The following is a 13,142-nucleotide window of genomic DNA, read 5'->3' as shown; positions in this document are numbered from 1 at the left end:
CGTTGCGTCTTTCCACACTGGCCAAATTAAATGGAACTGGAAAGGCCGTACTGTTCACCATTTACATAATCCCACCATTCGATCCCTGTGCTAACTGGCTAGTTTATAGCTTATGGACCAGTTCTGGGGCGGCTGTATCGCATCGGGATTGAAGTAGGTAGTCTGGATAAATTAAAATTTGATTGCAACTTTCTCACCTGGTGCGTAAAACGAATACAAAAACAGCTATCAAAAAGAAAAACAAGCAAATCAATCCTTCTTCGTACATTAAGTCTTTGGTACTTTTAGTCTATTTGCTAGGAGTGACGAAGAACTCATGTGGAAATCTGTTGATTTGCGCAATGCTAGCATACGGATCGGTATAAAATTTGTGTGCTCGTCATATGCAAAGTCGCATAAGAGTTGTCTCCCGCTCCCCACACGAACCAACTGATGGAAATCATCTTTCCGAGGTAAGAAGGCTGCACGATGGTACACTGTACGCACTCTGCACCTACCGTCCAGTCGATACCCAGCTGCCTCCTAGCACCACGATCGTGTTCGGGCTAATTTCTGAGCACCGGATTCTATTGCACCATCGGCAAAGTGAGGTTTTATGATAACTTGAGTAATTTTTACGCTTCACCAGCGTAACAGCTTCCATGATCGCGCACACCAACGATCAGCCAACCCCTGAGAGCCATTCCACGGGAGATCGATTTTTGTACGACAAACGATGAAAAGGGAGGTTTTATGATTGTGTGTTTTTTCGTTCGTGTTTCGGGTTCAAACCATAAATGCCATTCTATATGCAGCTGAATCTCGCAACGTTTTTTTTTTTTGGGAATGAATGGAACGGTCAACGGTTTCTGCCTTCATTCACAGGCCTCGGTCAGCTGCATCGCTGCAGCAGATGCTTGTTTAGGGCGTTGATTGGAAAGGTACACAGGCTAAAGCGATCTTCCAAGATGTCGATTTGCTCGTAAAGGTGCCGTCGCTATTGATCAGCCACATCCGCTGCCCTGTGACGCCCGACAGCGAAAGCATCGTTAATTGGAATCCGCTACTCAACGAGAAAATTCCCTCCCGAAGTGGTGGGGACTTAGTGAATGGTTTATTAATTTGGATGATGGCTTTTGCGTGGATTTGGTGGAACGGTTTATGTTGGCGGGTCATGGGTGCACTTAATGGGTGCAAGGTTTCGGGGTTCGCCTTTTGTTTGCTCACTCAGATCGATCGGGTTGATAGTGTTCGGTTCGGCAGGTCGTACATGGTAGGACCATTTCGTCACGTTTGGTTTTTATTTTGGAATGTTAGTGTTGTCATATGTGATGCTAGAACAAAGAAGTGGAAAATGCTTTTTGGTTCCTTGCTACAAATGTAATATTATCCGAGAAAATTATTATTAAACCGATGACAGTTGAGAAACGTCATCTAGCGATAAAATATCTAGATCTTTCTGGCGAACGTATAGGCGTCAATTTAAATATTAAGGTGTATCACACCTTCTGTTGGCGCAGTCCAACAATGCGAGAAAAATAAAGGCTTGGAATTAAACTTTCACTTTTCACCTGGTGGTTTATCAGAAGTAATAAGCAACGCAAGACGGTATAAAGGTGTATATTAAATGAAAGTAACAAAAAAATTCAAACGTAGTTCATAATTCCGCACTTTTCTGGTCGGCTTCCGGATCCCTACTACTTGCCTGTTGCCTCAGTCCCAGGTCGTACCACCTTTCTGTCAGGGGCCTTCAACTCCTCTGTCAAACTGTTTGACACTTGGCGGTCGCACAGTGGACGCGATCCACCGCAACATTCCCCGACCCGTAACCCTGTTAAAAATCCTTAACAGGCGTTACCTTATTCGATCTCCAAGACCGCTAATTTGTTTGTTGCTCTTCTAAATCTTCCATTATTCGTGCGTACCCACGCCTGTCTAACCCGACCATCCCTAGCCACTATGATCTCCTCAATTTTACCACGGACCCAACACTTCCTGTCTTTCCCATCTACAACATATACTAGGTCCCCAACCTTTAGAGGTTTCGTCTCTTTAAACCACTTCGATCTTTGATTGATCGTTGGCGTATATTCTTTAATCCATCTAGACCACATCCTATCCGCGAGAAGTTGAGATCTTTTGTATGCATCTTTGAGCGCCTCTTTGGAACACGTCATAGGAATGTCCCTATTGTCACTTTTGGACGACCCTCTCAAAAAATGATTTGGTGTTAGAGCCTATTCTTCGCTACCTAATTGTGTTACGGTTGTTAAGGGTCGACTATTCACTATATCTTCGGCCTCAACTATCGCTGTTAGTAACACCTCATCTGTTAGTTTTCTACCGTCTTGTAACGCATCGAAAACACCCTTTACTGATCTTACAAGCCGCTCCCACACGCCCCCCATATGGGGTGCAACCGGCGGATTAAACGTCCATCTTGTCCGCGCGTTCGTCAGCTGGTCCGCACACTCCTCTTCGATGTCTCGTAAAGCTCCAATTATTTCGCGACTCGCCCCTTTGAAATTTGTACCATTGTCCGATACAAACTCTATCGGCCAGCCTCGCCGACAGATGAACCTACGCAACGCCATCATGCACGACATCGTTGAAAGACTGTGTGCTATTTCCAGGTGGATACCGCGTACAACCAGGCACGTGAATAGTACGATCCATCTTTTCTCCGTCCTCCGCCCAATTGATACCTCGTACGGCCCGATGTAATCAACGCCAGTATAGCTGAACGGTCGGACGTTAGGCGTCAAACGTTGAGGGGGTAGAGGTGCCATTCTTGGTGTTGTTGGTTGGTTACGACGAACTTTGCACCACATGCATTTTGCCGTCTCCCTGCGTACTGCTGCATCCAGATGCGGAATGTAGTAGTGCTGACGTAGCTCATTCTTCACCGTCTCTCGATAACCGTGTCCGCACCGCTCGTGATAGTGTTGTATGATCAATCCAGTAATGTAGTGGTCACTCGGCAGGATGATGGGGAATCGCATGTTGTAAGGAAGCGATTCTGCATATTGGGTCCTCCCTTCCATGCGAATTAGATCATTCTCATCTATGAAAGGAGATAATCTAAACAGCGGGCTACTCCTTTCCAGGCCGATCCATTGGTTTGACGAAGACTCTTTGTTCTTCATTAAGGTCTTCCACTCATCGATGAAACTCTCGGCTTGAGCTGTCCTTATTAACACCATCTCCGCTTTCGCATATTCGGGTTGTTGCAGGGGGCTACGTTTAGTGATTAAGCCAACTGCCATCAGGATCTTCTGTTGATTTACTGTAGCACGTAGCGTCTCAATCGGCTCTCCTTTAGCTTTCTTGATGCAGTTCGCTATGAATCCGTATACACAAGCTACGGTTCTCACCAATACGGTCCACTTCGAGAAACGTCTAACATCGATGAAACCTTTCAGTAGCTCCACATTGTGTATAAGAAGGTGTGCTCTTAGCTCCTCAGTAGTGTTCGCAGGTGGTAACTCTTGAACAGGCCAGCAACATTCATCCGCCCGAAGAAACTTCGGTCCACATACCCAATCACTATCTGGTCCTATATCTGGAGCCTTTCCCCATTTCGTCAAAATGTCAGCTATGTTCATCTTGCTAGGAATCCAGCGCCAATCAGATATGTTAGTGAGATCCAGTATCTCACCCACACGGAATCCAACAAACTGCTTGTACCGGCGGTGATCCGATCGGATCCATGATAAAACGACTTTGGCATCTGTCCATATAACCACTCTGTCAATCTCCAGTTTATGGTTGTCTCGTATTGTCTTCGCCATTCGTGCTCCCAACACTGCTCCAAGAAGTTCGAGGCGTGGAATCGAAATCTTCTTCAACGGAGCCACCTTGGTGCGGCTCATCACAAGTGAACACCTTACTTCACCCTGAACCATGGCACGAAAATACGCTACACATCCGTACGCCGCTTCACTAGCATCCGTGAATACATGCAACTGGACATCTTTTGTCTCGCTCGATAAAGCCTTCCCGAAGTAGCTACGTGGTATCTTCAGCAGACCAACATTCTGCATGTTCTGAATCATCTGACACCACCTTTCGTAACAGGTCGCCTCTATAGGTTCATCCCAGTTGCTGCCAGTTCTCCAAATATCTTGCATCAACATTTTGCCTCTCACGGTAATCGGTGCGAAGAAGCCCATTGGATCAAAATGTCCCATTATGAAGCTGAGCACTTTCCTTTTGGACGGTTGTGACCCTTGCAGATCTGTTAGCAATGCATTATCATTGTTCTCCGAATTGAGGCAAAATACATCTTTATTTGCTAACCAGGATATGCCAAGCACTCGTTCTGTTAATGCGGTATTTTCTCCCTTGAAGCGTATTCGATCTTCTGCGTTGTCTTCTTTTAAAGCGCTCAACACCTCCGTAGAGTTGGACACCCAATTGCGGATATGAAATCCGCCCTTAGAATGGACATATTTCACTTGCTCTGCCAATGAAACAGCTTCTTCAACGGTGTCAGTACAGTCGAAATAGTCGTCTACGTAGTGACGTTTGATGATCGCTTCAGCTGCTTCAGGGTATTCATGCTGATGTTGTGCGACATTCAAGTTTTTTATGTATTGTGCAGAACTCGGCGAACACGTTGCTCCGAAAGTCGCAACATCCATAACATAGACTTGCGGCCGACCCGACGAATCATAGCCAAAAAGGAATCGCTGCGCTTGTTTATCAGCATCACGAATCCCGATCTGATGGTACATCTCCTTAATATCGGCCCCGAAAGCTATTGCCTTTTCTCGGAAATTGCAGATGATGTTTGGAAGCGGTATCAGCATATCTGGCCCTTTAAGGAGTTCTGAATTCAGTGATACACCTTTCACTGATGCCGCTGCATCCCATACTAGCCGTACCTTTCCCGGCTTTTTTGGGTTTTGCACTACATTAAGCGGAATATACCACACGCTGTTACCGGGTACTAGCATTTCATTCGGATTGATTTTATGAGCATATCCCTTTTGCTGATAATCCTCCATCTTTTGTAGCACAACCTCTTTCAACTGTGGTTGCCTATTGAGCTTCCGCTCTAAGGATTGCATACGTTTTTCAGCCATTGGATAGCTGTCAGGAAAGTGGCGAACATCATTCTTCCACAGGAGACCAGTTTCGAAACGGTCACCCACACGACGCGTTGTAGATTCGAGCAGGGTTCTAGCGCGCTGTTCATCTGGTGCTTCAGGCATCGTATGCGTCGTCTTGTCTAGATCTTCTAGCCTGTACTGCTCTTTTATCAAATCATGCAACGTTTCATTACTCATTTGTGAAGCCGTATGGAGATTCAGATACGCGCTGAACATTCTCGAGCATCTCTCCGTTCCGAATATCGACCAACCCAGTAACGATCGTACAGCGATGGGCTCCCCAACATTTCCTAAACGAGACTCAATGGGAGCAAACAAGTGTACGTTATCTAGTCCCAGAATAATCATTGGCCTCTGTGGAAGGTATTCCTTCGCAGAAATGTCTGTAAGATGCGCATACTTACACTTGAGGTCGGCGATTGTGGTATACGGCATGGGAAGTTTCAATTCAGACACGGTGCGTGTGTTGATCAACTCGTACTTCTGCCCTGAACCGTTGCAGCTTCTCGCTAAGCAGATCTCACACAACTGTAGATTTTTAATCCGCTTCATTTTTTCGCTCAAAGGCATCTGCTTGAAACTTCCACAGTTCTTAAGTCGATGAGTCTGTTCTCCGCAATTCCAGCAAGATTCGCTTCTCGGAGTAGAAGATGTTTCGGTAGCGTGTACATTTACCCGTCTTTTCTCTTGTGTGGGAATACGGTCGTCTTCAAGGCGTTCCATTACATCCGAAATATCATCCACCAATCCTGAAATGTACCTTGAAAATCCCAACAACGAGCTATCATTCTGCTCCCGTTCGAAGCGAGACCATTCTCTTTGGTACTGCAAAGGCAATTTGTTCACCAATTCGTCAACTAGCAGTGGATTGCTTATGTGTTCGGTTAGACCGCATTCCTCTACGTGATCGCATAGCTGTTGCACCTTCGTCCCGAATTCCACAAACGTCACCAAGCGTTTCTCTCGCGGGGGTTCGGTAGCCCGAATCTTTCGAAGCAGCATTTTCAACAACCGTTTTGGGTTTCCATATCGACGCTTCAATTCCGCGATCACGCCTGGAACCGAATGAGGCATCAGCAAACGTCCTCTCACTGCCTCTAACGCTTCCCCGTGCAAGCACTCCTGGAGACGCTGTAGATTCTCCAAGTTGGTGAAACCGCATGCTTCGTTGGTGTGTGTGTAGCTGCTGATAAACAACGGCCACACTTCAGCTTCACCGGCGAACTTCGGCAGTTTCGTGGAAATGCTCTTCCTCGTTGCAATCTGCTCTTTCGTCAACCTGCTTCCACTTTGCCCCGACCCGTCACCGGCCGGCACAATAGTCTGCTCCGTCTTTGTCGAAACTGCTGTATCCCCTCCCTCCAACAAGGCTTGGGTTTTTTCACAGTTTAGTGGAATGCTCCTTTGTTCGTCGTCCTGTTGGTGTGGGTGTAGCAAACGCGTTCGTTCCTGTTTGAACAACTCTTCCTGCTCCTTCTTTTCTGCATCACATTTCATTTGCAGTGTGTGCAGTTCCTTAAGGAGCTGTAACTCCTGATCATGGCGTGCTTTCCGTTCCTCCAACTGCCTACGCATCTCCTTCATGCGCTCTTCGAAGACTTCCTTTTCACGCCGTTCCTCCTCCTGCCGCATCTCGATAGGCCATAGGTCGGACCCGCTTGCGCCTTCTGGAACGTCTCCGCTTTCGGATGAATTTTTTTGCGATCTTGTAGTTGGCATGGTACGGCTTTTTTCACTCCCTGAAAGATCAGTTTTGTCCATCACCTTATTCACACCGACACGAACCCACTTCCAGTTTCGATATCACGCGCGTGTCTTTTTGTCGCTTTTACCAAGTATTCTCGCAAACACCTATTGTTCTGCTAGCGTGGTCGCCAAATTGCACACACATACACACGCGCGCGATCTTAGGGATCCGGAGATGTCGCACTTTACGTTTGAAAATTGTTGGCGCAGTCCAACAATGCGAGAAAAATAAAGGCTTGGAATTAAACTTTCACTTTTCACCTGGTGGTTTATCAGAAGTAATAAGCAACGCAAGACGGTATAAAGGTGTATATTAAATGAAAGTAACAAAAAAATTCAAACGTAGTTCATAATTCCGCACTTTTCTGGTCGGCTTCCGGATCCCTACTACTTGCCTGTTGCCTCAGTCCCAGGTCGTACCACCTTTCTGTCAGGGGCCTTCAACTCCTCTGTCAAACTGTTTGACACTTGGCGGTCGCACAGTGGACGCGATCCACCGCAACACCTTCTGAGTCTTTGTGATCCGACTAACGGACTGGATCGTTTGAATTAATTCTCATGACATGACTGGACTACGGGAACTTTGCTCGTTTGCAATTCACTCCAAAACAGTTCGAAAATCGAACCACTCCCAAAGCTCGTCAGTACTGGGGCTCATGACTTCTGTTTTATCGAACTGTATTATTATTATTCATTATTTGTCCACCGATAAAGGCTAGACAAGTGGCGAAGGAATGACATTTTGACATTCAAAGATGTATTAATAATTTCTGGACCAAATTCTTGCTGAAAGTTGCAGATGATCGTCTCCAACTTTAGCAGAAAAAGCAGATCTCGCACAAATCCATCTTGCTAGTGCAGGTATTTAATGGCAGAAAGAAACTATGATTAAAGAGGACTTATTTGATTCTTCAGTCAAATATCAGACATTTCATTGTGAGATTCATAGAGGAATATAAAGAAAAAAAACTGGGTAAATCAACTATGCCACGCTATTTCGCTTTAAATACTAGGAGCTTGTACTTCATGCCATACTATACTTCAACTTAGCATAGCATTGCTGAAACATACAAATAAACCGGAACATAATTTTCATTTTCACAGCTAATTCTCTTCAGAATTGCGTAAACACCTGAACCTGAACTAAACACCTTTCGATTCGATTAACCATCGCCGGGTCGACCGTTCCCTATCAATCATACCGCTGCATAGAGACGCCGCCGTGACGTGTACCTTAACCCAAGATCTCACTCAGACCTTCATTAGCAGCGGTTTTACATCATCACAGAATCTAATGATGATCGGCTGAAGAATGCCCGCCATGGAAGCACTTTTACTGCATCGAAGGATAGGTCGTGAGCACTGATCGCGAACCAGAACCCCAGCGGCTGTGTCGGCTAGTTAATGTAAGCCATTTGTTCCAACCAGTTTCAGCATCTGACCGATCGGTGGGTGAGTAGAATTCCATGTGCAAACTGGCACCATATTTAGCTTTCGGAACGGTTTCGGTACGGTGGCATCGTCGAGCCGTGACGTACGACGAGTTTATGATTCTTCTTTGCTACACTACACCTCTTCCTCTCCAACAACACCACTTCCCCGGCGTGTTTCTGGCGCACTCTTGTGGTTGAAAAAGACTCGGAAAAACTTACGTATTGGTAGGAAACAATCTCTGTACGTCCTTGTGGAAAATGCTTTTAGTGCGTCCGGTCCGTTTCCGGTAGAATTTTTCATTTCCTGCTACCAGACGCTGGATGTTTGCAGCGTTACAATGAGGGAAATAGGTTTATTGAATGGTTCGCAGGCAAGGGCAACCGGCAAGGGTAGATATAATATGTTCAATAAAGTTTTGCTCGCTAAAAAAAAACGAAACAGTGGATTATTTTATTTGAGGCATTTTTTTTTAAAGCTGTAAGAATGAAGTTTTACTGCACCCTATTCGTAGAATGTACCGGCTGATTCCCGTGCCACCGCGCGTTAGTAAAAGCTGACCAAGTCGCAGCAGAAATAATTGGACATAACTTCTCTAGGTCAGTATGCAGCGCGGTCCGTCAAGGTCACCGATCCCGCGAGGCGCCACTCTCGAAACGGTGGCGCAACACTGACCCGACCTTCCCTTTTCATCGTCTCTTTTTTTCCCTTTCATGCATCGTCGATGGTGCCGGAAAACATATAATTTACATCCGACGGAAGCCTCACCGCTGGCTGACCACGCCACCAGTCTGTACGCATGGGGGACGCAGCGAGCTGAAATCATTAGACGTAACATGGTGGATTGAAGATGAAGTCAAAATAGGAGATGGAAAAAAGCGGTTGAGCTAAAACAGTCCACTGAAATAGATTGACCTCTCGGTGCGCGATTTAAGCAGCGTGAGCCTGGGCACTGTGGAGATTTTGCGTACTTGAGAGTTTAGATGAAAATTGGGTTAAATTTATGTGCTGTCATTGTCGAGACGTTTTGCAGGATTGTGTGTTGCTCGCTTTTGGTACGATGGTGAGCCGTTTGAGATGAGTCGAATTATAGTCAAAGAAATAATGGTAGCTTTAACAAGAGGGGAAGTAAAAGATGTAAAAAGGCAAATTACCAAGACAACTAAGACATGATTTAATTAAAATAAAATTAATTGATGAACCCGACAACACAAGCTTTGCTGTTTTTCTTTTTCAAATTAAAAACTTATTGAGTTCAGAGACAACTTTTGAAATTAAAAATTTTGTTCGTCCCAATTTACAACATAGTTTCAGGTGGATTTTGCAATTTGAGAACTTCGGACCGAGCTTCAATCGCCGGAGTGTGGTCCCTAGAGACCCGTCCCAAAAAGGTACAACGTGATCCAATATTGTTCACCAGCGACTGCTGTTACCGTGGCACAACATGCGACGGCCATACGAAGATCAGCTAAAAACTGTTAGTGTGTTTAAGGTCATGGCCATCTTGAAGAAATTCGAACAGTTGGGTTTATGTTTTAAATTTTTTTTCACACATTTCTTTTCTCTTCACGCAACAGTATTAGAACTGTTTTTTCGTGAATTATTGTTACATGATTTAGTTCGTTTTGGAAACGTATTCAGGATTCGTTCTCGTGTTTGTGTTTACTCTGTAGTTTTCTAAAGAATTTTTGGCAATGATAGAAAATACATCAGAAGGATAACTTTTTTCTAGGACCCCCGGGTATTGAAAGCCCAATAATTACTACTTAATCTTTCTAACCTATCTTCTTCAGCTCAGGAGCCCTGGTCCAGTCGTTTATGGAACAACGCCGCTATCACCTATACCACCGGGACGCCCCTAACTTATCTAATTCATTTTCCAATATATTTAGTCTATTTTTATTTATATTTTAGTATGATGGTCGTCCGTCGTATTGTCCTTCTATTTAATCTATCTAATCTATCTTATCTTATTTCCAACAAGGCAATAGTTACAATATGTGTAGAATTCACACTTTAGCCCATCTAACGTTGAACATTCGATTCGATGATTATTATTAAATCTGATAAGAGGCTTTTAGATTTAAGATCCTCCCGAATGTTCTGAATTCGAAGGAGAGTCTAAGCTTCTTTGCGAAGCTGTGCTGTGTGATACCTTACCGGGTAGTTCAGGATCTTTTTGAGGAATTTATTCTGAATCCTCTGTGCAACAAGCATACTCCAGCTGAAGCATGACATCCTTATGTTGAATTCATATAGAAATACAAGGAGTATAACCAACTTGCATAGGATTAGTTTACATTTTTACATATTGTGAGAGAGAACTGTCACTTGGTGAGAGGTTAGAGGTTAAGCAGAAGGCCTCTTTACACCTCTCATTAGCATATGGCTCTTCAAAAACAGGAAATGCAATGGAGCACGATTAATTTCGGCATGTAAGAAGTTAATTCATCACTAAACTGAAATATCGCTCCACTGGCCACTGTACCAAACAACGCGAACCAATTACGTAGCTTAAGGCACACGTGTTTCCTTCAAAAACAACATTAACATGAGCACCGTTTGGTACGAGTATGCAAATACTAATGTTCGTACGTACCGATCGCACAGCACTGTTTGTGAAACATGAATGAATTTATAACCGACCATTGCAACAACACTTCTACTCACCTAATGCGACGTGTCAAAAACCGGTAGCAATACGATCGGCATGTGTATCACCTTGCCGTCTCGTTGCAGATAGGAATGTGTCGTTTCCCGGTAATTGGATTTAGCTTGTACGGTGAGCTAAAAAAGTAATTTAGCTCTACTTCATCTTCTTTAAGCATGCCAGAACAACTTCCACCGTAAATCCACCGTTTTCGCAACAACCATCGATTTACAATTGATGTCACCGGTTTATTCATCGGCTTACCAGCTAGTTAAAGTAAAAGTGCTAAACTATGCAAACAGTGTCGCACGGTTTTCTTCCCACACCTTGTCTACACGAGTCCGTTTTGAGCTAATTTTCACTTAGTTAAGTAGCTAACTTGATGACATTAATTCACGCGGTCGATTTAACACACGCTTGACTTAGGTGTGATAATGACGAAATGGTTTTTTTTATTTCAGTTGCGAATTGTGTCCTCGTCATTTGCTGTAGCCCTTTCCCGCTTTGCTCCGTATGCGCCAGACATCGCTTGCGAATTTAACGCAATGCGCATCGTGAACAATAGCGCCGTTGATGGTGTGATTATCGTGCCATCGAAGATGGGAAAGACGGATAATGATAGGGTTGGGATGGGGAAAAAAATCGTGAGCTGCTGAAGCTGACTGGGGGCGGCCGGAGGTGTTTCCAAGAGGCAGGTAAAAACCGGAGCGTCACCGAAATGGAACGCAAATAAAGTTAAACGCTACGATAAGCGACGAACTCTGTCTCCGATTTGATAATGATCAGTAGAGGGCGATGAAAAGTTTGTGGTACATGCATTTTTCAAATTTATTTTTATTCTTTTAAAGTAATTTCAAAATCATCTAATGTTTTTCTGTTTTATATTTAACGATCGAACTCTGTTTGCAAAATTTTATAAACAATCTTTTCACATCACTTAATGTTCCACGCTTTCATGGGCCACCGGTCGTAATGGGACGACGAGTGAAAGGCACCAAAAGACTCAGTTTTGAAGTTCCTTTATACCGTTATCAATATAAAAAAGTGTTTAAAATAACAATGGCCTAAAAATCCTCAAGCAAATCTTCAGAACAAATCTTTATAGTTTCGCAGTTTTTGGAATTTCTTTTATTTAAAAAAAATATTTTAAGTATGACGGCTTACACCGTATTGAAAACACCGCAAGTGTTGACTGTTTTTATAAACTAGATTAATGGGACATTTCCTCCCTGTTTTTTTTTTCCTTATCCCGGGCATGCTCGGTTATTTTTTTCAAAATTCAAAATTTCTTCAGCAGATATCACATTACCACTTTATGCCTTCATTCTTGAAGCTTATCATTCCATTTACTTATCCATTGTAAATAGCTCATGCAATGAAATTAACCAAAACTTTTCGCACTTTTCCCGTTGAATATTTCATTTTAATTTGTTTCATTTCTACGCGCTTTGTGTAAGCCGCTTTTCTCGTGACAAAGGCTTCATCAACACAGCAGCACTGGCAGGTGGCAATAATGGTGACGATGAATCAGCTACTCAATCTGCATGATGGATCTTCCCGCTACCCCATCACAATGCTTTTCATGTTGCAGCATTTTATCCCTCACTCTATCAGGCTGACGACTGGAATGCTGCGTCCGTGTCCGTGGGTTTTTCTTTCTTTGTGTGGCTAGTGTTGTATGGGGTGGTGTTATTGCTGCGATACTGAACCATCAAACCTACCGTTGGCGGTGAGGTTGAGAAAATTCATTTATAATTTTATTTTCATTGCTCCACCATGTAAGATACCGAGCGGTGCAATCGATATTGGATGATGGAGAACTGCGCAGTTCTCGCCGATCGAAAGGAATCGCCGGGGCGCCTGGCAGAAAGAGGAGGCGCACAATATTGCAACAGCAACGGTAGCAGCAGCGAGAATGTGTCATCTACGAGCTGAACTTTGCCGCATTGCAATCCACGCGCACACGGCTGTACAAGACAAGGCTGACATTTGGTATGCAGCGCAAGAACCGCATCAAAACATGCTGTCCGCCTGTGTCTCGGCGCACGGCACAACTGGGTAAGCTGGCGGAATTGCAATAATTAATTTACATAACACACTGACCGACTGGAACTGCCGGTAGATAGGCGCCGGTAAATGCAGACCGAGATGCAACATCGGGGGACGGCCGGGAGCATTAAATGCGTGCTTATGCTGGACGCAATTCCAGGCACATCGCACCC

At 44.3% G+C, this 13,142-nt stretch overlaps 1 protein-coding gene across 1 annotated transcript in view; it reads left to right on the top strand.

Annotated features, from left to right (window-relative positions):
* LOC126564268 (carnitine O-palmitoyltransferase 2, mitochondrial) overlaps nucleotides 1-10,506 on the top strand; it is a 141,739-nt gene extending 131,233 nt beyond the window's left edge. Inside the window, exon 3 of the mRNA XM_050221269.1 lies at nucleotides 10,495-10,506. Within this exon, the coding sequence (XP_050077226.1) occupies nucleotides 10,495-10,498 (4 nt within the window). The 3' untranslated portion in view covers nucleotides 10,499-10,506. The remainder of the gene's footprint in view (nucleotides 1-10,494) is intronic.
* The last annotated feature ends 2,636 nt before the right edge of the window (nucleotides 10,507-13,142 follow it).

This window comes from Anopheles maculipalpis, chromosome 3RL, assembly GCF_943734695.1.
Source record: "Anopheles maculipalpis chromosome 3RL, idAnoMacuDA_375_x, whole genome shotgun sequence".
NCBI classification, from domain to species: Eukaryota; Metazoa; Arthropoda; class Insecta; order Diptera; family Culicidae; genus Anopheles; species Anopheles maculipalpis.
Note: the sequence above shows the minus strand (reverse complement) of the source record. Positions and strands in the feature narration are given on the sequence as shown.